We start from the raw sequence: 27,077 nt of genomic DNA, 5'->3' as shown, positions 1-27,077 counted from the left end.
CTCTCTCCGTGCTCCTTCTTAAGATTTCTTCCATTTTTCCCAGTTACAGCTGGATTATTCTGGAGAGTTGTTCTCATGCCCGCTGTGAGGATTAAGTCAGAGGGTGTCCTCCTGTCTGCTGTAAACCTGCAAAGCCCTCTGATGCCCCTTTTCCACCAAAAAGAACCTGGTGCTAGTTCGGTGCTGGTGCTAGAGCCGGTGCTTAACTGGTTCCAACAAAGAACCGGTTTGCTTTTCCACCGGCCGAGAGCCAAGCAGAGCCAAGTCATGACGTCATCGTAAAACGTGATCACGTGGGTGTGCGAGACGCTCACTCAGAATCACAACAACAAACATGGACGACCCATCGTAGCGATGCAAATACCGCTCATGTCTTTACAAGCCTACATTGCGATCCGGAGGCGAAAAACGCAATTATTGCTGGCCAACCGTCGTATTCGTGGCCGGAACAAATGACAACTACGTTTAGCTTTACGTTTATAGCGTTCACTGTTCCCGTTTGGGTCTGTAACCCCGCCCATCAATGACGTGGTGGGTCGCGTCATCGGTTCTTTCTCTGGCTCCCGTTTAGCCCCTGCTCGAAGTTGGTGGTTGCCTGGAACCGATTTGGAGCCAGTTTGGCCGGAGCTTGGGCGGTGGAAAAACAAAGAACCGGTGCTAAGTCAGGCACCGGCTCTGAACCAGCCCTGGAACCGCTTTGGTGGAAAAGGGGTATGAGACTGTAAACAGTGACAGTGGACTCTAAACTAACCTGAACTTGAGCTTGAACTCGGTGAGTTTCACAAGTAGCCTGATGCGTGAGGTGCGACTCTTACCACGTCGTAGTGTCCGTACTGGGCGGCCAGGTGCAGCGGGATGTGTCCGTCCTGTGAAACCCCGTTCACTGACGCGCCGGAGCGGAGCAGCATCAGGACGGAGTCGGCTTTGCCCTGCCAGGCGGCGTAGTGCAGCGGACGCATTCCTGCAGATCAATTCAGAAATACAGGATCAGTAAAAGAACCATAAGAGGTCAAAATAAGTTTACAGGTGATACGCAATGAGTGAATATGCACGTTTTTGTTGTAATCTGTGAGATTCTTGGTTAAACCCGAAAGTGATTACAGTAAACAACCACCGAGACAAAAACAGCAGCATTTCCCGTTTCCCTCCAGCGATCTTATTTTCATGCATTTCCCATCTGTAGTGCAGTGAGAACGACTTCCCGCGGCGTATACCATCAGCGTGCATCACTCTGATTTATATCATGTTAAAAAGTGGGTGAACTGACTTGTATCTACAGCAGAGTCGACCACAGACACACACCATCTGGATGTTAACCAGAGAGGCAAGCAGCTGCAGACAGAGCGCTGCAGTAAACATAGAGTGTGTGTGTGTATGTGTGTGTGTGTGTGTGTGTGTGTGTGTGTGTGTGTGTGTTGCTTGTGGATCTGTAGTGATGTATCGTTTCCAGCAGGACAACGTGTGAAACATGTAGCGTCAAATACTGTGAGCACGGAGCCAGGCGGTCTGAGATAATGGCAGTAAAATGAAATTAACCCACTACTGTCCGTGGTGGAAATTTAAAAACTCCTTCACAACACTGCAAAAACACAAAATCTTACCAAGATTATTTGTCTTATTTCAAGTCAAAAATGTCTTATTTCTAGTCAAAATATCTCATTACACTTAAAATAAGACATGATCACCTCAGAGGTAAATTGTTTTTAGACAACTGTCTCTTGTTTCAAGTGAAAATTCGCTTGAAACAAGTGAAAATTTGCTTATTTCATTGGAAAAATTTGCCAGTGGAAAAAGTGAAAATTAACTTGAAACAAGAAACAAATTTTGCCAATGAAACAAGCAAATTTTCACTTGAAACAAGAGAAAATTGTCTAAAAACAAGTTACTTCTGAGGTGATCATGTCTTATTTTAAGTGTAATGAGATATTTTGACTAGTAATAAGACATTTTTGACTTGAAATAAGACAAATAATCTTGGTAAGATTTTGAGTTTTTGCAGTGAACATCAAAGCACAAGCTGACAAATCAGTTGGAATATTTAAAGCACAAGTTTTTCTAAAGTATTTTTTGTGCTTAGATACAAGAGCCCTACCGTTACTATTATTTTATTGTTTCTTTTTAAGGAAAACAACAAAACAGCAACTGCACACTCATGCCTGAAGAAGGTCTATGACCGAAAACTCCAGCACCTTTTCTAAGCGTATAGCTTACGGATGAGCGTTGGCTTTTTCTCACTGTCTTGTTTTTGAATTGTTTCTTTTTTAAAAAAACGATAAAATAAGAGACCACTTGGGACTAAATACTATCAATGGTATGATGATACCTCATGACTGCATCCCTATGAAATACAATTTTGATTTTGGCATCTATCACCATCTGTCTTGTCTTGTGAGAATTTAGTGTTTTTTTTTTTAACCTGTAGGAGAAAAAAAAACAGTCGAGCATCTCTTTAACACACTACATTTAGTAGTTATGGCTGAAGGGGTCAGGATTTGGGTGACTGCGGTGATGTAGGTTCAGGTTAGGTCAGTAATTCAAATGTGTGTGTGTGTGTGTGTGTTTGTGTGAGAATCTGACCATTGCTGTCCTTGATGTCGACGGTGGCCTGGGCCTCCAGCAGGGCAGACAGCAGCTCGGTCGTCCCGGTGAGAGCAGCGTGGTGCAGCGCCGAAAACCTGACGGCCAGAGAGCGGAGAGCACAGACGAGTTGTTTAAAATCCAGACGTTCACTGAACCCTTCGCATCGCCGCGAACCACAACAAGCCAGCCAGCGCCCGGAGAGACGCACTGCACTGAAACACACCACATCACACTCCATCTGCTTCCCCTGTGTCAGGATTTAATTAAGAAACTCCTATTTGTGATTGTAAATACAATGAAATAAACCCCCTTTGAAATATATTAAGATCTAGAGAGAGAGAGAGAGAGAGAGAGAGAGAGAGAGAGAGAGAGAGAGAGAGAGAGAGAGAGAGAGAGAGAGAGAGAGAGAGAGAGAGAGACCTGCAAACAAACAGGAAGGGTGATGGTGTTTAAGGTTAGAGCTCAGACCTGGAAAATTCTGTAGATGTTCAGAAAAAATGTGTCAGAAAAAAAAATTCAGACGATAAGATTAACAAGAATTGACATACTGACATGAACAGCTCACATTTGTTCATATTAAGTCCAAAAGTGACAAAAAATATCAGTAATGAGCCTCATTCTGATCAAATGCTGATCAAATGCTGGAGTCAACATATCCTGCTGCTGTGAGGTTATAAAGCTCATAATGTCAAAAAGTGGAATTCCTGTTTAATTTTAATTTGAGCGCTCCTGGAGTCGGGGAAATGACTCACCAAAAAGAAGAGCCATTTAAAGTTTCACTTCATGTGAAAAACAACAACAGTGAACATGTCAGTGAATAACGTGGAAATCTGGAAACGCCTCAGCGCTGCGGCGAGTTACACAATTGGCTCAAATTTCACCAAAATCCGATACATATTCCTCTCGCCCACGTTTCATGACGGGAAGCGGTGTGAGCGGGGGCGCGGCGGGGAGGCAGGGTGGGATCGATTTTGCTTCAAAGTGCCGTGCCTGCTGCCGGGGCATGCCGATACAGAGCGATGCCCCGCAGAGGCTCATAATATCTGTTACTCAGATATTTGGTGAGTAACAAGACGGTTCGGCCTCCTCCCTCCTATTCATACAGCAGCGAGTCCAGACACCACACACCACATGTATAAATCACCAAACACACACACACACACACAGGACTTGAAGAAACCTGTTGGATACTGGGGGAAAGTCCTTTTGCAAAAGAGGAGAAAATGTATTTTATCTTTCGCTCCAACTTCACTCCATAAATTGCAGAAATGCAATAAAATCTTGCATCACATGTTTTGATTATAGCTTCTTTAGTTGCACAATATTATGGGCTAAACTTTGATGAAGTACACTGAATAAACTGCAGTACAACATTTATAATTTATTTATGATCATCACTGATCTGACCTTTTAAATACCATTTTAATAATTATAAATACATTTTTCCATTTTTTTTTTTTTTTTTGATACTTTTCTAGTAATTTCCCATTTCCTTTCTTTTTTGCTAATTTTCTGGTCATTTCTTGGCAAGGAAAAAAAAAAAGTTGGGGATTAATTTGGCATTTTTTTTTTTGCCAATCCAGCCTCAATTTTTTGCTAAATCCTCATCGCTGTTTTTCCTTTTTTTTTTTTTAAGAAATAAAATGAATCCACTCAGGCTTCAAAAGGTTAAGTATGAATATTTTCCTTCCCTGTACTACCGTTACGCAGTAGTACGCAGTCACATCTGTCTGCCTGCCTGCACGTGTTGACCACAGACAGGCGGGAGAGGACGCAGGCCTCTGGGCTACATGCGGTCGTGGGGTGAACAACAAAGCAGCCCAGAGACATTAAGAGGAGCTCTGGGGAGGGAAGAAGAAAGCGACGAAATAAAAGAGAGAAATGACAGAAAGGGAGGTTTTGTTTTTGACATGAGTGGTGCACTTGCCTCCTCCTCCCCGCGTTGTGTAACGTCAGCGATGGCATTCATGTGGGCATAGTAACGGACAGCGCCAAGGGCATCTCCGGGACTAATGGATGGGATTACGAGGGGCTGCCCCGTGTGTGAGCGCAGAGGGGAGGGTTACCAAGAGAGAGAGAGGAAAGAGAGAAAAAGGAATCCTATCACGCTCCCAAGTATTTCACTATTTTAACATCTGCAATCATCTCACCAAAGCGGCACGTCTGCGTTTTGAGGAGCGGGGTTTAAAACAATGGGATGTCTGGGGAACGTCTGGAGAGGAGAGCGCTCTGAGGCTCGAGTGTCTGGCCGCTGTTGTGTAATTGCATGAGTGAGATAATTAGTTTGAAAAAGGAAAAAAAGGATACCGGTGTCCCTGGAGGCCGGTAACGAGGAGTCTCAAGTGGAACAGCTTCATTATTTGCCGGCATATCAAAATAACACATTTACTGTAAGGCGGGCTCTGGAGGGGATTCACACCAGAGCCGAGGAAAGTTGATGATGGAAGTTACACGAAGCAGCTGGCGGGCCCGCTCTGCCGGTTATGGGATAGTCAAGGCTAAATCTTTCTTAATTTTGTACAACTGCACGCAGATAAGATTGAAGTTGTTATTGCTGGACGTGCTACTGTTAGAGCTCAATCCAAAATGATCTTGGCCCCGCTTTCCGCTAATTCGTCTTTGATTCGGGGGGGATCTCGGAGTCATTTTCAGCTCAAAGTCTCGAGAAGTCTTGTGCAAACACACGGAGGCGAGTTGTCGACTTGTTTTTCCTGCAGTTTGGAGGCCGTCGAAAATGTCAGCATGGATTTTTAATGACCTGGAACCTATGATCCATACTTTTTTTTTTTTTTTTTTTTTTTTTTTCTCATAGCCTGACTACTGTGCAAACGTCTCAGCCAGCGGAGATCACAGCGGGTCCAAAGCACTAAAACCAACTGGCTGACGGGAACAAAAGTACACTAAAATGTGGATGTCATAGCATCATATGAAAAAAAAAAAAAAAAAGCGGATATGTGATACGTATTGATTCAAGGGGCCTGAGAATCGATGCAGTATTGCAAAAAAATACTGAAGAAACACTCTGCTCTTGCACAGCAGCTAGATTCAGTACTTCAATACTTTTTTGCCAGAACTTTTATATCCATTAAATAAAGATGCACAATTATGTAAGACAAAAAAAAGGCATCAAAAATGACAGATGAAAAGGTGCAATTCATCCTTTTCTGTTAGATCATCACATTGTGAATAATTCCATTTAAAGCATTTCATATTTATTCGGGCCGAAGTCGGAGCGATCCATTCTCTCTTGAGATCAATGCAGCTGAATCTGCACAACTGCAATAAATGAAGTATTACACCCGGAGAAACACACACACACAGTAGTTATCCATCAAAGCAGGACTTTACTATAATTGCATACATGATGGGTTAATCTGAGAGCAATAATTAGCATTGCATAGCAGCTGTTTAACACAGCAGCTCTGTGTGCACCGTCCCGTGGGGAAGACGGGGCGGCCCCGCTGTTAGCTTCTGTTTGGTCCGCCGGCCGCCATGCAGGGCGGGCTGCACGAAGCGAGCGAGGGGCCGGGGACTTAACGCAGGGGGCTGAGCACTGAAAGAGGCCGTCGGGGGAGGGAGGGAGGCAGACAATCCCCCCTCTGTCCTGCTCTTCAATTCTCCGTCCTGTTCTGTGGCTGGCAGCACCTGACAGTCCTCAGCGGAGAACAGGCCCTTGAAAAGCCTCTGTGTTGAAAAAGCCCCGGGTCTTTTCCTTTTCTCTCTCCTCGGCCCTCCTCCCTCGCTCTTTCCTCTCCTCTCTCACGTTCTCTGGGAGAACAAGGCCCTCTATGACCCCACCTCTCATCACCGTCGCCACTCGTCACTGAGGAGGAGAGGAGAGCCGGAGAGAACAGAGAGGGGAGACGGAGGGACAGGGAGGGATATTTATGGAGAGAGAGGGAGAGTGTCGTGACCCTCTCCACAGAGAGCTGACCTGCCCTCCTCCAGGCCCCCCTGTTGGTTTGAAGTGGTGTCATCCCTGCAGACTGGAATGCACCGCGGCCGTATCAAATGCAAGGAGCAGCCACACACAACACAAGCATGCACACACACACACACACACACACACACACACACACACACTGGTGATCCATGCAGACAGAGAGGGAGAGTTACAGCCTCAGCGGTTCACGACGCCGTCACGTCAGATGACATTCCCACTGATTGTGCCACATTCCTGGAGCGCCCCGGCCGCTCGTGCCCCTCTCGGTCTGCCCCGACTGGGAGTGCAGTTTGACTGGGGTTTGAAAAGTCGATACAGATACTTTTGGGATGGAAGCTGCCAACAGCTAAAAGGCCTATGTTGCTTAAATTTCAGGCCGTTCTCAACTAAAGATTTCTTTGGTTGACCAATTTCCCTTTCCTCACTTTCCCACTCGGGGTTTCTGCCAGTGCCGCCGGACCAAAGCATCGTGAGAAAACGAATGTTAAGCGTAGATGAGGGAACTGGAGGTGCTGCAGGAGATGGAGAATTGGCGTATTTCCCAAAGAATACTGTCCGAAGATCCCTGAATGCACCACATCCTGAGCTTTCCCAATGTCGAAATGTTTCTTTTTGTTTGTCTCTCAGTTGCAGCCATAGTTGTTGATGGAACCTAATTCAAACAACAGTATCAAGTTAGAGGGATAGCTACCATTAAAATTATTTATTTCCAGGTTAAAGCGTAATTTTGAGAGGAGAGAAGGTAAATGAGGAAACCTGCAAGTTACAGTTTCCATCCAAAATTCCTGGCCAGTGGCTACATGTGGACACCAAAGACAAATTACTAACACAGTGCTTGCTGTGTTTGCAAAAAAACATCTTTGACTCCAAGACTGTTGAGGCCTGAGTGTGCACAAATACCAGTTTACAATCGGCCACAAAAACACATTTGTGCTGCATGCAAAAACCTGCATGGTTTGGTCCTCAGCTGCATGAGATGAGCATGAGGCGGGAATGCAGAGGTGAGTACCTAAAGAACGCATTTTCATTCAGATACAGTATCCTGAGGTCAGAGGTCAAGGGAACTTCTTTGAAAATGGCCATACCAGATTTTACCAGATTTTCCCTCATCAAAATTTGGCCTGGTACCAACAGATTCCACAGGTCGTCTGGCTTCATAGGACACCGATATCTTTATTGATTCAATATTTGATGTTGCTGTGTCCAATCGATTCAGTAATAAAAAAAAAAGGAAAGAAAAACAGTGTGAATAAGTGAATCGATTTTTTTTCCCACCCCTAGTTGAAAATACAGTGGGCCCTCGTTAATCGCGGGAGTTACGTTCTAAAAATAACCCGCAATAGGCGAAATCCGCGAAGTAGTCAGCTTGATTTTTTACAATTATTATAGATGTTTTAAGGCTGTAAAACCCCTCAGTACACACTTTAGGCAAGCTGAATTCATTCTGTGCTGTACAGGAGACACGGCACGGAGGAGATTGATTGACAATGGTCTACAGTCTCTTAGCCAATCAGGATGCAGAAAACAATGTGCTGTAAAAAAAAAACCATGCAAAATTGCACAAAAAAAAATCCACGAAACTGCGAGGCCACGAAAGGTGAACCAACTGTATAAGGAAATGTAAAACACACCTGCAGCACCGCACCTGAAAACTGACCTTCCGCTTGTAACCTGGGTTTCTGGGTAATCACCAACACATTTTAACATGTTTTCTGAGCTCCTGTCTTAGCATGGTTACTCTCAAAAATCTGTCTTCTTGTAATCGTAGTCACCGACTGGATGATACCCAACTTTAGAAAAGACGAGTATCCGCCTGATACACAGAGCAGACACACTAATTCGGCGGTCTGACGCGGCAGAGACCAGATGCTACCGGCTAAACTTCCAGTCTCAGCTCAGTGCAAATCAGCTCAGCAAACTGGCCGTCCCCCGTGGTCCGGCCGTGTCGACGCGGGAACTAAAAAACACTGGAGGCAAGAGCTCAAATCCAGAAAGCAAGAGGGAGAAATCTCCTCTGCCTTGATGTTCTCTGCTCATGCCTTTGGTGAATTTTCCATGCTCTCTCTTTTTTTTTTTTTTTTTTTTACGAGCCGATGGGTTTTTTGGTGACAAGAGCTACAAGAAGGCTCGACTTTGACGAACATTTACAAGGAGTTCTTTATGAGTGCAGGTTAGGGCAAGCCGGCGCATGGTGAACAATATAGAGGCTGTAAAAATTACACCGCCACTGCTGCAGCCGTCCTTACACAGTGTACCGAGCGGAGCTGACACATGTCTCATACGGGATGAGATGTCAATAAAAGAGCTTTGGTTTGGTTTCAAAGAAAGAGCGCTCTAATTTGTTCAGAAACACAAGAGGTACATGTTAAGGCGGCGGTCTGGCATTCCCAGACTTTACGTAAGGCTACGGTAAAGTTTCTTAACACAATTACTTGCTGCATTGCTGATTTTTTTAAGATCGAAATCACTGCCAATACCAGCTCTTTCAATTGTTTTCATGTGTTCATCATTCATCGCAGTAGTCAGTTTTCCCCCACAACTTCATTTTTGGTAAAGAGCATTTACACAACGCTAAAACTCTCCAATCAAATATTAGATAAGATGACCCTGATTAGACAATATATCTATTTTTTATTATTATTAAACCTCAGTTTGAGCCTGATCCATCAGCAAATAAAAAAACTGATCAGGTTTTGGTGTCCGTCCCTTTACAGAACCACCATTTTGGATCAACGTTCCTACAGGGAGAAAGTCATCGTAGAAGAGGCAGAGAGGCTGGATTCTCCACCACAGGAGCAGCAGATGGACCAGAATGCAATGCAGCTACGCAACAGGTTGAGTAAGGAGTGCAGCTCCTGCTTTTATTTTGATGAGAAAAAGTCCTTTCGTTATCGCTCCATCTACCTGCACATTCAACCCGCAGGTGAACGTACTGAACATGTAGTGAACGCGTACTGAGCTTAAAAGATTGTCTGTATCTTATTAGAAACAGACCAGGTTATCAGTTTAGCAATATACTGCTTCAATATCTGCCTTTTTTCGAATACTTTGATATTGGTGTGTACATGCCTTCCTTCTCTAATGTGAATCAGGTTCTCTCTACCATTTTGTTTTTTCTATTGTTTTATCTTTTTCATTTTCTATTTGTGATAATCTCTCTTCAATAAGAGATTACTCATCTCTTCATCATAATTTTCTTTTTTTGGAAATAGTAATTTTCAAATTAAAAGCTGCTGAATACTGGAACTAAACATTGACTACTGGCAGCTTCATCGGTCAGCGTAAGAATGTCGGAGGGTGGATTATTTTTCAGAAATGAGTGTGCCTTTCACCATCACAGATGGCGAGCTGGCTGTTCGGTGCAGGACTCTGTTGGGAAACTGAGTATCACTTGTTGCAGCCGCTCTGGCCAGCGCTGGCCTGCTCGTTTCCATCCGCCGCCTCAGATGTCAGGGCAGCGCTGACGGGTGCTGGCAGGCCCGGGGCTCTGCAGCCGTACAAAAGGCCAACGCTCCCACCACGGCCATTCAGACGGACCCCATTCCAGAGCCACTCTCCATAGAAACACACCCCAAACACGGGGCCAACAGGCAGCCGGAGACGTCAGCGGAGCCTCAAATACTAATTTGTCTCACAGGGATGCAGAAAAGACCTTCTTTTACACACGTTACTGCACCCCATGTGTGTTTGTTCGCCTTCCTCAGAGGGCAAAATACACACACAGGCAAGTGAGCACACACACACACTGGCATGCATGTAAATAAAGGCAAATATTCTCTCTTTCTCTCACACACAAACAGAGCAAACAAAACAGTGATGAAAAGCCGACCTAAACACACACACACACACACACACACACACACACACAAACCCTTAATAACACAGAATTATGAGTAAGATCTGTGCCACGCCCACACGGAGAAGGCTGAGTAACACCCTTTCATCAGGGTGATCGGTGTGTCTGCAAGTCCTCACCTGATGAGATCACGCGGCCAACATTTCACGGAGCACAGTCACATCCTCTCTCTTGACTCTCTTGAGCAGAAACAACTCAAAACTTTCCACTCATCCAGAACATCAATCAGTGATAACAGACTGCGGCGCTGTGGATACACCTGGAGAGGCGGGGCTGGGCAGGAAATTGTACAAAGAGGGTACACACACACTCCCCTGTCCCGTCCTCGTAGATTCCCGTCCAAATCACGTACGTTGAGTTTATCAGCAGAGATCTACAAATCAACACTGATCCACCTCCTAACAGCAAATGAAGCCGCCCTGGTGCCAAAATGTAAATGACATGAACTTTGGCTACAAATAAAACTCAGAAGAGGGTTCCTCCAACTTTTTCATGTTGCTAGGCGGTGAGATAAGAAAAATGGGTACAGTCAAACTAAAATATGGTCAAAACACTCCCTTGTTGTTTCAACCTCCAGGAAACATCATGAAAGTGAAATCAATGGATTCCTTCATTTGCTGTTGACCCCCTGCCTCTCTCTGAAGGACCCATGGTGGACCCCGGACCGCAGTTTTGGGAACTGCTGGTTTAGAAAAGGAGCCAGAAGAGGAGCCTTGGCTGAAACGCTGCTGTTTTATTAGACATAACCTACTGCCACTGGTATTTTTCTATTAATCTACTCCAAAAAAAAAAATGATTTCATCAGTTAATCTATTATATTCAATAACCCACTTGACAAGTATTAAAAAATGTAGAGGCTATATATTCAAGTGAATCAAACAAAGCAACACAAAAAAAAGACAAGCTGGGACTGCTGCGAATTTCAGCTGATGTTGATAAAATACTCTGTACTTATTAAAAAAAAAAAAAAAAGTTAAAACATTTTAATAAAGGTTCAAGTCACCCTTGCTTCCTGCAGCTTGAGGACTTTTCGGCCTGGTTTGTATTTCAAAATACAAACCATCACTGCCCCCAAATTTTGTCCAAAAACAGGCAGCAGAGGCTCGGAAACCGCACATGATGGACGCCGATCTGCAGCGTCTTTCCCGAACTTTGATTATGGGGGCCAAAAAATAAATATACCTGATGCAAATTATACTAATAATCACCAATATGAGGGAGAAAGAATGAAAAATTTGGTGGCAACTGGATGGGTGACATATCATCTTGGTAAAATATTCTGTATTTGTACATGAGGAAGAAAAAAATCCATGTGCCTTTAATGATCAGTAAACGTGTATTTGTTAGCGTGTGATGTTGTTAGTCTCATGTATCAGGCTATATCTGATTTCAGGCTGTCAAGTGGTGAGTAAGAATGAATAATCCTAACAAGCATTACATGGGATTAACAGCATGCTGGTGATTTCACAATGATACACCAACCATAAACACACACACACACACACACACACACAAATAAGTTCCTGAGTGTTGCCTGCCAGTGCATAAACATGGCATAAACGAGTGAGGCGGTGGGCACTGCCAGCTCTGTGGGATCTTGTGCAACAGGAATGTTGTGTTAAGATGCGGAGTGCGATTGCTGCAGAAGAGGCGGGACTCGGTCTATGTTTAGTGCTACATCGCCCGGCGCAGCGCCGACGGCACTGATGAATAATGAAAGACCTTTTCCTCTGCTTGAGATCCACAGTCCCCATGGAGGCTATTAGCCCCAACACACTCTCACACACACACAGATACACACACTTGCAGAGGGGAAAATGCCAATTACAACTCAGACATGCTAATGCTGCACCCAAAACACATCACCGTATCAGCCATGTAAGCCTCCACTCTTTCCTTCTTCTTCTTTATTCCTCCTTCTCTGAGGTGCGGTACCAGCCAGACTCTTCCCCTGACGCCCATCGCTGACCTTTGATCCTGCCAGGCTCCACCTCTCAAACTCCCTGCCCTCTGAGGGACCAACAAGGAGGAGGAGGAGGAGGAGATGCAGAACAAACAGGGCTGACGGGGCTCGGGATGGGGCCGGTGATATACGGTGTGCCAACATCTCGCGCTCCCTAACCGGCCTGTTTTACTGCCCTCTCAGGGCCACAGCTTATCTAAAGCTGCTCTTTAGTCGCTGTCTGCTGCTCCCTCTGGGCTTTTGTCAGGTCAACAGTGTTTACTTAGAGCTGAAAAGGCACCAACTTTGACAGTTGTTTTGTCCAGGGGGCCGTTAAGTCGTGTTTATCAGCGGTGTTTACGAAGCCTCCTCTCAGTCTCAGTTGAACTCTGCCTCACAGGGGACGCCCCGGTGGGTGTGAGCCACTTTCTGATTGGTTCGCATTTTTGAGACTTCCAGATTTGTATATGCAAAGAAGATTAATTTTTGCATTTTTTTTTTATAACCTGGACACAATCAGTGTAGTTTTAAATGACCCATCACACACAAATGTTGATAAAATGTTGGCAAAACTAGGGCTGGGCAATATGGACAAAATCAAATATCACATCAGGTGTGACCAAATACCCCAATATCGACATTATGACAATTTTGCAAGGATGACTGTTGAATGTGGATATGACGGTTAAGCAGATAGAGGCCAAGAACAGAAAAAGTACAACAGTCTAATAAGTTCAGAAAATGTCATCTCTTTGCTGTGTCACTTACAGATTACAGTATCCAAAATCTCAGATGGTATCTAGTCTCAAATAGTCTCAAATTATGATATCGCTATTATATTGATATACTGCCCATTCCCAGGCAAACCCACCCACAGAACAGCCAGCTGCATATTCAGCATGCTGCAGAGTTAGCTTTTTGTTTGCAAAGTAATTATTTGGGTTGGAAAGAGAGATATATGCAGATAAAAACTGAGACACGCAGATAAAAACTCTGCAAATCTGTGACAGAGACGATAATGTGACGAAACTAGAGAGAGGAAATGTGTTGGGCCCAGAATTTCACATTCAGGCGAAGGTTGGTAGTCAACTTTACACCTGACTTGTGAGCGCTGTATGTGGGCTACCTTTGCAAGAGTTCAGTGTTATACAAAAAAACAACAACAAGCAGCTAGCAAGGCTGTGTACAAAGATAAACCACCGCTGAGAGAAAGAGGAAAAAGGGGCGAGAGGAAACAAGGGGAACCGGGAACTTAAATGTGGGATAGGAAAAAAAAAAAAAAAAAAAAAACTTTTCACAAAGAGAAATATTGATGAGGCGAGAAGCTAGGCCTAACTTTTTTTTTTTTTCATCTGTTTCTTCTTCCATGCTAATAAGCGTCGAGCGGGGAAAATTTACCAGTCAGCGTTTCCACTGGCTGATGGGGTAACTGGGGGTTAGCAGACTGTGGTGGTGGCCTCTGGTTCAGGGAAAGAAGGAGTGGGAAAAACTACGAGCTGAGCTGCAAATGACTGTTTTGACAGCCAATACCACTAACACTTCATTGTAGCTGATAATTCAGCTCAACAGATTGGAAACGATGGTGACCCTACCCGGGAGAAATGGGAGAATGATGTCATAAGCGGGACGCCGGGCATGCGTGTCTGCCTTGTCAGCCTTGGTTTTGAACGCCACAGCCTGAATAGCATAGCAGGATACATTGCATAGTGGAAATTGTGCTTTATAGATGCAGAGGGAGCATAATGAGTGGACCCAGCAGAGAATTTTTGTCTGAGCAGCAACCTCACTGAAAGAAAAAAATCTTTTTATAGCTTTGACTTCATCACTCACCCATCTGAATCCTGGTAGTTGACATTCAGTCTCTTGGTAGAGCCCAGCAACTCTGCAGAGAGCACAAAAGAACACAAAACATTAATATTTGGATAAAATGCTGCACATTCTGATTCTTCACTGGGTGCCACAAGTTCACGGAAAATAATTTCATGCACTACCAAAACTTCCAAAACACAATCACATTTAAGAGATTTCAGGGACAAACTAATCAGTGAGGTCACCAAACTATCAGCTTGGTGAGAGCTTTTTGCCCCTGGATCCTTGACTGTTATCTATTTATGTATTTATTTATTCCTAGATTTGTCTTTCACAAAGATTCCTGTGGTTTTTGTTTGGTCTTTGCTCTTCATTATAATTGCAAAAATGTCACGATCACATTTGGATTCGCTTACGCAGAAGCATGGTGAGTGACACAACATTCGACAAAGCATCCATCTGAGTTTGTGTAACGCCTCGAGAACAGCAGAGGTGGAAAGAGTACAAGAAATTGTTGCTCAAGCACAAAAATTTAGTTTGCTGATGTTTTACTTAAGTTGAAGTGCTACTCTAAAAATCGACTTAATTAAAAGTAAAAAGTAAAATGCACTCTAAAGTTAATGAACGTTTCTTTTGAGACACAATGAATTTGTTGGATGCAATCTTTTACATGTAATTCTAAAAGGACAAGAGTACAAAGTTCAGATTATTTTATTTGGAAATTTGAAAAATAGAAAAAGGTGCGCCAATAAAGTAAAGCCAGATTTCTCTTCTCATCTCTGCTTACTGACTGCACTTAGTTTCTGATGTTTACAGAGTCAGCAACATATGTAGTGTGTAATGCATTGATTTACAATGAAAACTAACAAAAATTACTCACAAAACCCCTCACCTAACTCAATAAAGTACACAAAAAGCTACTCAATTACAGCCCCATGAGTAAATGTAATAAGTTAGTTCCACCGACTGAAAACTGAAACATAAATAACATCACATCAGTTTCAAGCTGGTAAAGCCGAAGGCCTGCAGGCTCTCTGACTACAGAGACATTTTCTCATAAAGATACAGTGTCTGGTAGGGGAGACGGCTGGAGTCAGTGTCCCAGGGAGGGTAGACTATGGAGACTCCAAGTCTCCTTAGGGTGCCAAACTAGTGTGAGCACTGCTCTCTCTCATAAATCTATCCTTCTCTCCTGATATCTGTGGAGGAAATCCAGCCGGTGACACAGACTGTGATTACAGAGCTGTGACAGCCGCACATTTCCTACTGAGAGTTTATTCAGCCAAGCAGGACACCTGACCGATGACAGGGTCATAAATCCCTCCTCTTTCTCTTTCGGTTGGATCTCCAGGAAGCGTCATTAGCCTCTGACCCCGGCTCGACTTCCTCAGCCAGGTCAGAGGACGCTACACCGCTAAGACCATGGAAGAATAAAAGTTGGGTCCCTTTGATCTGCTGCGAGACAATGACTCCCCGCTTTCCTCCCCCAGGCCTTTACATGAGGACAATGTTGCTGTCAGCGGTCACCACAGGACCCGACCGCAGACTCCCCCTCTGGGCGCTTTTGGTCAGAGCTTTAGACCGAGTCAAGTGATGGAGACATTCACCGCCCCCGGAGCGAAGGGCTGGATCAATAGCGAGATCTGTGTCTTCCTATTGCCTCATTTTGCGACTCTGTTACTCTCGTCAAGTGACTTTACATCTCCACCCACCCCTTCGCTGGAATGTTCCCTCACATGGCATTTCGGCTTCATGCAATGCAAAGCGCTTTCCTTTTTAAACTCGGTGCACGCCTAACAAAGTCTCTACTCTGTGCGGTACAGTTGTGGCCCGGCTTGCGTTTAATAAGCATGTCATTATAATGCCACGGTCATTGACTCTGCACTGTAAGTGAAAAAGCTGCATTCAACACGAGTGCAAGTCACTCAGCCACTCGGAGCAAAGGCCAGAGAGCCTGCTCTGAATCATCACACAATCACGTTACTGTGCGACGCCAGAAATGTTGTATTTAGGGGCAGAGATACAGACGCGGTGTGTATCAGCTGTGCCGCCTCTCACATGACACGAGCAACACGGCGCTTGGGTCATGTGGCCGCAGGATGGTCTCCCACGATGTCTGAAGGTGAGTGTGACGCTGCCCGAGTCAGTGTTTACTATCAGAGGCCACGGGAGGTCAAGGGTCATTCTGCAGGGGGCACAAAGGGCAGGATGGGAGAACAATCCCAGACACTGGAGACGCCCACAGAGGAGAAACCAGGCGACACAACCCAACACTTTCACCTTCAGCTCCTGTGTCGTCTACAATACTCATTATCGCTGCACTGGAGTCTTTTCGCTGGTATATTTTTCTCTAAAGCAGTTTTTGTCCCGCTGACAGACAGGGGATAAAAGCGCCAGTCATGTCAGTCCATCTGTCTGTTTAACACTTTACTTCAAGGCAACATTTCTCAGAGTCCATTAGGCAGATTCCCACGTGGTTTGAAAAGCGCCGTATATTCATGCTCCCCAGAGGAAGAACCCTGTCAACTCGTTTGACCTCGTGACTTCCTCCAGCATCACCCTCAGCCCAGAATGTACAAAACCAGCTCTCCTGCTACTTGTATACCCTCAATATGCGCCAAGCCAACAGCAGAGTGTGATTTTTTGACTAAAATTGGTCTATAAATAACCCATTTTCTCCTGCTTACTGGACATATCTGTCGGGTAAAGTTCATTATTAGTATTATTAATATTATTTTATATTTTTTCTGGATTTATGCCATAGCTGATGGATATACTGTTACTATTCTTTCTGCTCTTGATGTCTGTAATATATTTAAATGACATGGTATCTAAACAAGCTCATTCTATACTGATACAGTCCAGGTGTTACGCGTGGTCTTTTGAGAAGTGATGATGGTAAAATACTTCTCATTAGCGAATTAATAGTTATTTTTGGATCCGCAAACGTCATGTTGTGTAATTTTTTCCTCTTTATGTAACACCATGCGGGTTACTATGGTTTGGCTTGCTTTAGAGCCAGATCGGGACACGGAAGCAACACCGAATCTTTAACATTTCTGACATCCCATACACAAAAAAATAATAATGATAATTTAACCTCACCGAAAACACGACAACAGCGCTTTGAAGTAAGTTCCTATTCGCAACCTCAGCAGCGCAGCAGGCTTCCCCCCTGAGGTTTGGTGCACCGCTTTGATAATGACCTGAATTCCATAATTAATGGGAATAAATCAGATGCTGCACGTGCGCAAAGAATACGCAGCGTGCACACACACATACACACACACACACTGAATCCTAAACACTGGAGAGAGAGCAAAACAGAGAGAAAGGGAGGGAGAAAGATAGAGAGAGACAGAAAGAGGGAGAGAGAGAAGAAGCAGAAAGCGCAAAGTGAGAGCCATAAAAAAACGCTGCCTCCCCTCCTTAAAGAACAAATCTGGTTATTTTCAACATGGGCCTTATATCGCTAGTTTTTGACATTATGAGAATTGATTGTGTTTAAATTTACATCAGTCTCTTCACTTCAGAGCTTTACACCCCCCCAACCCCCAGCTCAGTGGGAGCGCTGCACACACACACACACACACACACACACACACACACACACACACACACAGAACCGAAGCAGTGATCTCCAAAGTAACACTCAACGCCACATTTCCCAATCTGACATTCAAAATCACACGGAATCAGAAATTAAAAAACTGGATGTGTTTTTGGTGAAGGACATCAGGGTATCTCCAAAAAGACCAGAGTCCTCCTCGGTGACAACTCGTAACTCTGTCCGTCCACAGCAAATGTGAAAAGATCTGAATAAAAACTGAAAGCTTGGCCTGATGGTGGCGCTAGCGGAAAGGTCATGGGGTCACCAAAACAAATAAGGCTCTTCCGGTAAGGGTCGTGAACTAGATTGGACCGCAAATTTGAAAGGATTCGGATAAGAAGGGGTCAATAATTCTTGCTTTTTGTGAGTATGATTGACAGTAATGGAGTGAGTATAACTGATAGTCATTTCTCATCTTTCGGACCATCAACATTGATGGATTTGCTGCAAAGTGTTGACACATTCCCACAGATTTTCGATGTCGCAGCCTACCGAAAATCCCCACATATCCTGTTTGATGTTAATCACTCGGAGCTTGACATTAATGGGTTTTTGCACTGACAGCAGGTGCTATTTACAGAACATCCCAAATTAGGCAGCAGCAACAGTTTACTGACCGACTAGTTAACAAAACCATGACAAGGCACTTTTATGTCCTTCATTTTACGTGTTTCCTGTTAAAGGATGTTGGGGCAGTAGGAGGCAGGGTTCAAGACTGGAGCCGTCGGACAGAAAAAAAAAATGTGTTTGGGACGAGAAAACATCTCCTGCACGACGGGGGAATTCTGGGATTTTATTATCATTATTATTATTTGCGCATCACTTAGAAAATGATAAATTGGATTGACTCTGCATCAATAGGTTGGGATGGGTGAAGGGGTGAGATTAAAAAATTGTTGTTCAAAAATTCTTGAGTGGTCGAAAGGGGAAGCATGAGGTCACCACTGTAGATATTCTGTTTTCCAGGAAGTAAAAGTCACAGGAGTTCATGGTGTCTCTAAAATAGCATATCTGATGCTGCAACATGCACGAGTTTCAGGCAGTGGCTAATCAGATATAGGATGTGGGAAGCTCCTGTTTCAGTGTGAAAGCGAGGAAGTGTTTTAATCACTTTTTTTTTTATGTTTTCTGGAGCATACGCTGTCGGAGATTACATCAGCCCTATGGAAGTGTGTGTGCATGTGTGTGCATGTGTGTGTGTGTATGTTTGTCTGTGTATGTACACTGCAGAACAGCACCGCAAGCAAACAGGAGGTATATAAAGCTCTATGGTGAAGTCAGATAAAAATTTAAACACACTAAATCATCATGGCAGAATCTAGGAAAACAACACCCAGATTGGAAATAATAGTTAATTGTCCATATAAAGGTTTATAAAAGTTTTGAGCCCGTCTCACCACCATGCAACAAGACCAATCTGATATCAAACCCGTCTCATCATGTCAGTGGCAGCTCGGGCAGACTGGTATTTGCCTTAATGCAGCAGGCAGTAACTAGCCGCTGCTAAATATTGCAGTCACTGGTCCTCTTAAGGCTATCATCTGCTGCACATTTGCTCAAAGTTATTTTTAATGTTGTTTATGGAGAGAGAGTGAGGGCCAGAGCAAAGCCGGAGCCTGTTTCAGTTACAACATTTGCAGGGACTCCATATCTTTTTATAATTTGAGCTGGAAGTAAAACGTCCCATGGATTTGCTGCCACAAGAATGCAGGGCAACGGGGAGGTTTTGCAGGAGTCTGCAAATTTGGGAAGTCTCCCTGGGATCAGGCACATGGACTCGAGTCCCAGCCTGTGCCTCTGGTGCAACAGGCTGAGAGGGAATCTGTTGTAAAATCTCCTGACTAAAATTAGACAACCACTGTGAGTATCAAAACTATGATTATATGTCTGTCCATAAAAGAACAGGCAACGCCTCAGAAATCTTTTTGTTTCTTAGGGCTAAAATGACTGCATTTGGGACGAGGCAATAAACAAACTAGATTGACTGGCAGCCCATCATTTTCCTCTCTGCTCTCATTGTGGTACAATGTAGAGACCATGTCACCATTATACATTCAAAAGCTGCTGCACTAAAAGTAAAAGTAACTTTTTTTTTTCTTTTTTGTTTAAAGGAAACAGCCTGTAGTCCAAAAGAGCACAACAGACTCTTCTCAAAAGCCGTTCCCTGAAAAACATCGGCGGTTTAATTCCCACCACTTACAGCCGATACTCCAGATTCAATCTTGTAATCTAAATATAAACGGGGCTTAATAGCTTTATAAGGAGCCATAAAAAAACAACACACGTCTTCATCTTGCTGATAAAGTGGGACTGAACCCACATGGCTGTTGTGTGGTTTCTGATCTGGCTCCAGCATTACTATGGTATCAGCTCTAGAGCAACAAAACTAAAATGTACTGCCGCCGGGATCGCTCAAGTCGACCAATCAAACGGGAGGCGGGGTTAAAAGAGCTTGAGAATTTAATTTAATCTTTAATAACCTCCAATATCAGAGAGGGAAGACACTGAAACACCGATATCAAGTGGTCCAATATACTGGTAAACTGATAAGAATTTGTTTTTACTTAGCTTTAAATGGTAGGAAGTGGAAGTATGAAGATCTAAACTTCTTGGGGAAAGCAGAAGTTTGTTTGCAACTAACTGGCTGCTGCTTGCCTACATCACTGCAGTACTGAAAAAAAAAATAATAACAATAAATTAAAGCCAGTTCAGCTTCTGTTTTGTAGGCGACGTCTCACATGTGCATTTACAGCTTCACGTCGACCGCTTCCACTGAAACGACTTGTCGCCTGTTGCTCTGTCGGTCGCCATGTGAACGTGGCGCTACGCTCGGCTTTCCAAGGAACTGCTGGCTACAAGATGTCAGTGCCCATCTCTTTTTTATATTTTTATGTTTTGTTTTATGTTTTTATGTTTTAATACTTTTATGTTTTATGTTTTTACACTTTTTATGTTTTATGTTTTTTACATTTTGATGTATCTGCGTTTTCTTTTTATGATTTTTTGTTTCTTCTGTGTTCTGATGTCTTTTATCCATCAACCCTTGCGTTTTGAGATTGTTTCCTGTAATTCTCACTCCTAAATAACTTCACCTGAAGATGACTGGGACCACACGTTCAGCCATTGTCTGAACGGCACAAATCCACAGCAACAAACAAGAGGCTAAACACTCTAAACACTGGAGTTCAAATAAACAGCTCCCAAAATGTTTGGTGTTGCTGCGTCTTCAGTGTCACACAACAGAGGCTTTTGAACCCTGCCAAGAATAAAGTTCTGTGGTGAACACTGAATGCTTGTCATTTTTTTTGGCAGAGAAATACTCAGAATTTAAATGTGGAAAAAAAAAAAATAAATAAATAAATATCAGCATTGCTACTGGCTTTCAAAACTCTGCATTGGTATAACCCTTGTGTGTGATGGTGTCTTTTACCAGCAGCACTCAAAAGGATTCAACCACTTGGCAAGCAGACGTCTCACATGATTAAAGGGCTAGTGCAAAGCTTTTTTTTTTTTTCCCCTCCCTGACAAATGGAGGGCTGATTGTTTAGTGTATCAGGGACAGTAGCTGGTTTGTTTGATCCAGCAGCTCTGTTTGAAGACGGAGTAGTCTCAGAGGAAACCCTGGGCAGCGATCGGCGTCTGCACTTTCCAGCTCCGAGTTCACAGCTACTCTGCTCCCCGCCCCTCTGGCCTTCAGAGGGCCTGGCACAGGAACACAGCAAGCTGTATGTGCGTTTGGCCCAGGAACGGGACAGGATCTGCCTCTTATCTGCCGAGTGAATGGGGACAGCCAGGCAGCTCCACAGTGGCAGCGGCAGAGTGGAGTGGAGTCGCTAAGACTGGCTTTTTCCAGGCTTATCAGTGCTTTGGGACGGGGACAGTAGCAGGAACACAATGGACGTTTTTTTTTTTTCCCTTTGGCCTGTCCTCCAACTCAATGTCATGTTTGGACAGGCCACCCGCACCCCCAACCTTCACCCCCCCCCGCCCCGCCCCGCCCCATCTAGACACGGTGCCAAATTGGACCACGATCACACACATGTAAATACAGATCATTTCGCCAGTTTACTTCAGTGTGTATAAGTCAAATACACAGATATGGCAGATACAGCGCAAACACCCTGTTCTTCCTGTTTGTCTGATGTGGCTGTGGCTCAAAAAGGCGAGACATCACAGGCCATTCGGCGAGTTAACTTATCGTGCATGTTTACATCATGAAAAACAGCTTTCCCACAGTCTGTTAAGAGCTGGCTATATATGGACTAATGCCTTTTGCAATTCTGATACACGCCAGTTTATTTATTCTCTCTTTCATGCGATTTTCTATTTGATTGTGCATGTCGTTAAAATCCTGGCCTGCTTCTGTAGATTTGACTCCAACAGCCTTTCTGCCGTAAAATCATCAGTAGCTCACCGGAAGCTCGGCAGCACCTTGTGAGATATACGTCTTAGTTAATCCTCACAGCCTAATCCTGCAGAAACATCTGGCCAAACTGGGCAGGAAAAGCCCCTCTGTGAACAGGTAGAAGCTTTTTTCTAACCCAGGAAGACATGGAGTGAGGGCTGGGGGGGGCAAATGATGGGCATTTCCTGAGACCTTGGTTCTTGGTCATCACTTTTCAGTTCATTAAGCAGCTTTGGGCCAGACCACCCATGTTATTGCTGCAGACGCAGCAGCAAAGAATAGGCTAAACTGTCAGGGGCCGTAAGGGTTAGGAAAACAGCAGAGGTGGGACTGAGGCTTTGTGTTTCTACATCTGAGGGGAGAATAACCCAAGAAGTAAAATATGTGTGTAAGCAGGTGCAACTAGGGCTGTGCGATATGACCCAAATCTTATATCCCGATACAAGTCCTTTAATATCCCAATAACGATTCATATCACAATACAGCAAATTTTCTGAAAGTTACATGAATAAATTGCTCATATAAAATGACCACATGGCAATACCTATCTTATTACAGCAGTAAACAAAATATAAAATATGACTGTGTAAAACAAGAGGTGCAATAATGGAAGGACTCTTTCAGCGATCTGCATGCTTCCCAATGCTGGCACAAATTTGCCAGGCAAAAATAGTCCGTAGCTGAGGGAACACTGTGGCACAGGATTTAAATCAAGCTCTGTGATTACATATGTTATGCAGCTGGCTTATGTTGCCTGGGTTCATGCGTGCTGGTTGGATCCATGTGACGCACTGTCCAAATGACAAAAAATAAACTGCCATCATAAATTACCATAAATGAGTTGAGTTTTTTTTTGTCACAGGTGCCATGTGATGGGCTCGTTCCCCTTCTGCAGACTTTGGAAAGAAAACAAATCGATACAGGAGCTATGTATGTTTGACCAAATTAAAAATGTCTGGCTGGCAAATATCGTAGTTACAACTAGACTGAGCGAACAGTTTGTGGATTTGCAGGTCATGCACCTGTCCCATTTGCAAACTGCACGTGATTTAACATCTTTAAAGTGTACACACTCATGCCAAACATAAGAAGTGTGCCGGTATCAGCGACTGTTATTAGATGTGTCTGGGTAGCTTGTACAGCTCCACACCATTAACAAGATGTCGTTTTTCTTCACGTCGCTCCTTGGCTTGTGAGCTTTTCCCTTCATAAACATGTACCTTTGGTGCGTTCTTTGAACATCAGCGACTGAAAAAGACAACAACCCCATCGAACAGATCAAGCGAACCGACATGTAAAGGATCTGAAAGATGAATGTAAAAAACTCTACCCTCGAGAAATGGTGTTACAATCCTTGGGACTTTAGGTGATGAAAACACCGACGCCAGAATGGAAAAGCCCGTTCTCACTTCGCCCTGCGCAGCGAAAAGGAGGCCTCTCTTCCAACTCTCTCACAGTTTGTACAATATTTTCCCATGATGCTCACAGTGTACAAAAATAACCACTCATTTTAAGGTGGAACACAGTAAAACTGAACGCTCATGCACGACCGGGCAGAGACAAGCCCATCTCAGTGTACCTCCTCCTGGTCGTCTTTGTTTACGTGTTGTTTTCCCCCGCGGTGGAATGCACCTCGCATTGTGAGCCACTTTTCCGGTTCGCTCCATCACCTCCTACAGGGTGGTGCCTGTGTGTGTGTGTGTGTGTGTGTGTGTGTGTCATTGTTGGTGTTCCAGAGCAAGTGCAATGACCCTTGTGTAAGTGGCTGGGGCGGAGAGAGTATCAAAATATCCCACTTGAGTAGAAGCGTCTTTTATTTACAGCTTAAGTTTAAGCTGAAGTGAAATGAAGAAGTTTGCTTTGCAGTAATTATGCAGTCTTAAAACTAAATGTTGCACCTTTCACAAAGCATTTTACCCAAGTCAAAACATACTCAAGTAAAAGCAAAATTACAAACAGCTATTAGTAACAACAGTAACTCTAATTTTTTGGTATAGTGGTATGTATTTGGTGTGTGAGAAGACACTTAGTAGGAGCTTCTTTACAGGAAAACAGTGAGGAAATAGGAGTTGGAGCACAAACAGTGGATGTGAATGTGTGTGTGTGTGTGTGTGTGGGCGGGTGGGTGTGTGCTGGACCTCCAAGGCGTTTGGCTGTAACCTGGCTGTGACATGGGTGTCAGAGGAAGGGGAGGGGGGGTGTGTTGACAGAGGCTCTCCTAGGCGTGGAGGAGCTCTCAGGAACAAAGCGGGGACTTGAGCAGGGCCCCTTCTACACTTCCTTTCCCAAGACCATTGTTCCACCGCGCGGGAGGCTTAACCATTGTGTCGGCACAGAGCGCTCCCCGAGGGATGAGGAAAAACAGACAGAATGATAGACAGTCAGAAAGGCAGAGGAAAAACTGACTGAGAAGGTATCTAACTCCAGATAGAGTCAACCTGCGACCCCCTCCTCCCCCTTTCTCGACTTCCATGTTTGTCCAACACAGACTACTCTCGCTTTTTCCCCCCCGTCTCCATCCCCCCTGCTTTCCTTCACAGTCTATTTTCCTCTCTGGCTCCGAACTCCTCCTCTGATGATTAGGGTAATGCCGGAGAAACTAGGACCTCCCCCTGCTCCATTCACAATCTATTACTGTGCTTCACATGCCGAACAGGAGCACAGCGGCACGCAAACACAGTGCTGAGGTCCACTTTCATTTCCACACATTTCTACTCAACATAACTACCAAAAGTGGTGTGTTTAAATGCCTTCCATTAGCTGCGAGTCTATCTAGCTGTACCCGCTCACAACTTGCGGAGGAGATGACCCAATTTCCTCAGGAATATCAGTAAAGTTTGATCTCCTTTAAAACTTTAAAGCAGTCTTACATGGGCAAAGAACAGAGAAATGACAATCACGCTCAAGTCCAGTCGCGGCTGGCCTGATATCATATGCTTCTCATGCAATAAATATGGATGCTTTTGATACAATATATATATATGGACTGAAGCTGCCAACAGTGTCCACAAGAATTCAGCATATCATCAGGATTTGTCAGGGTGGAAAAGTCTCTGAAAAAGAGACAGACCGAGTGGTTCTCAAATGCTCGCAAAATGAAAAGTACAATGTCTTCCTGCACCGTTAAAACAAGATAACAAAGAAAGTCATATCGCAATATGACGATAAAATATGTTGTTTCTTTACTGGAAAAGGTCATGAGTTATGTTATCTTCAGTGTAAGTGACACCATGTTTAATAGCTTACATTCAGTGTCATATTTGCCATATTGTGGATTGAGCTAGTTTCCCCTTCATCAGTGAAGCTAGTCCTGCTTACATGCTACAATGGGAAACAATGGTTAAAAACAAAGCACTGTGCCAGATATTTGTTACAATTTGAAAAAACAAAATAAAATCAGACAAAAAAACACAAAAACTTTTTCATATTTTTCATTTCACCAAATGAACCCACACACCTGCAGACCACTGGACCGCCAACCACCAGTTGAGAACCACAGATTTAGCACCATCAGACACAAAGACCCTCAAGTAATATCATATTCACACATACTTTTGGGGAACTGACTTGAAAGTAACACAAAACGTCCCATCAAATCAAAGATGGACGACACTGGCTGGCTGATATCCGACTTTCAAAAAATCCCACATATCAGGAAACTCATCTACTGGTGCAACTCAAACTCCTCCAACCCAGAGCAACACGATGCATGAACTGAACTTCATGCATCCCCTGTCCCGTGCCAGCCACCGTGCTCAGTGCCTCTCAGCTGCTTTGCTAGCGCCGCGCTCTTCTTATCAGCAGACAAGAACGGGCCCGATAACTCAGACGTCAGACGCGTAACAGGGCAGATAACACCGGGCTTCTTTCTCTAATCCCGTCCTATCTGCAGCGCCTGCTTTCCTGGCTGTCTCGGCGCTAAACAGCCCAACGCTCTAACGGCCCGACAGGAATGTCAACAAGGTGCGAGCGCTCGCCTGCCATGTTCAGCAGGGTTCAGGAAGACAGATGTAAAATGTGGTGTACACGTGGAGGGACCGCCTCTAGCCCGTGGTCTTATCCATCCACGCGCTCGCCTGCTCGGCTCAACCTGAGAGTTTCTATCTTCGTTAATTTACGATTCGCGACAACACAGTGTTCACAGTGTCAGCTCGTAATAAATGAACGCTCACAAGAAGAAGAAACTGAATTTTCCTCCAGGGGAATAGCAAAGAGAACATCCATTTTTCCTGTGAACATAATACTGTCAAAATTTACAAGACGGAAATTCCAAGGTTCGAGTTCAAGTAGCAGAGTAGCAGCTGAACACTGTGAATGTACACAAGGCAATATATTACCATAAATGCTAGATAAAACTTGTTAAGAGAGCACCGTTTGTAATATTTTTTTGGGTGGACAATTTCAAGATGTATGTGAATGTGCTGTGCGCTTCCTCTTTCCAAAAAGAACATATATATATATAAAGGTTTTTGAGGCTGAAAACGAGAGCCCTGTTGGACGGTGCTAGCAAGAAGCTGCAGTTTCTCCTCACCAAAGCTGCAGAGGCGAGGCTGAGCTGTGTGCTGTTATAAATAATACGGAGCAACGTATTAATGCAGGCTGGGTTGACAAAAACCAGACCTCTCCTTTAATATCTTTGTATTTATGGTGGATTTCTTTATCTGTTGTTATGCACTGGCACGTTTAAACTGCAATGAAAAAAAAAAAAACATAACATAGCATAGCATTAGAGCCGGTGACACTGAAGTTAACATCTCAGGATGTGTTTCAGACCTAGTTTCATAGTAAATACATGTTTAAAAACAGATTAAGTCGATAACATATGTACCAGATCCACCCTGCGGTCGTCCTAATGTCACAGTTTAACATATTTAAAGGACCAAATTATTGGCAAATGGGAACCAGAGACCCTGTTCAGTTTTGACCATACAC

General features: G+C 44.1%; 1 protein-coding gene across 2 annotated transcripts in view; it reads right to left on the bottom strand.

Moving 5' to 3' along the window:
• LOC115363200 (CASK interacting protein 2) overlaps positions 1-27,077 on the bottom strand; it is a 98,148-nt gene that overhangs the window by 40,722 nt on the left and 30,349 nt on the right. For both annotated transcript variants that reach the window (XM_030057303.1, XM_030057304.1), the window contains exons 3-5: positions 14,152-14,203; positions 2,578-2,675; positions 816-961 (exon numbers count right to left, since the gene is read on the bottom strand). In XM_030057303.1, coding sequence (XP_029913163.1) covers positions 816-961; positions 2,578-2,675; positions 14,152-14,203 — 296 coding nt within the window. The remainder of the gene's footprint in view (positions 1-815; positions 962-2,577; positions 2,676-14,151; positions 14,204-27,077) is intronic.

Source organism: Myripristis murdjan, chromosome 8 (genome assembly GCF_902150065.1).
Source record: "Myripristis murdjan chromosome 8, fMyrMur1.1, whole genome shotgun sequence".
In the NCBI taxonomy this organism is placed as follows: Eukaryota; Metazoa; Chordata; class Actinopteri; order Holocentriformes; family Holocentridae; genus Myripristis; species Myripristis murdjan.
Note: the sequence above shows the minus strand (reverse complement) of the source record. Positions and strands in the feature narration are given on the sequence as shown.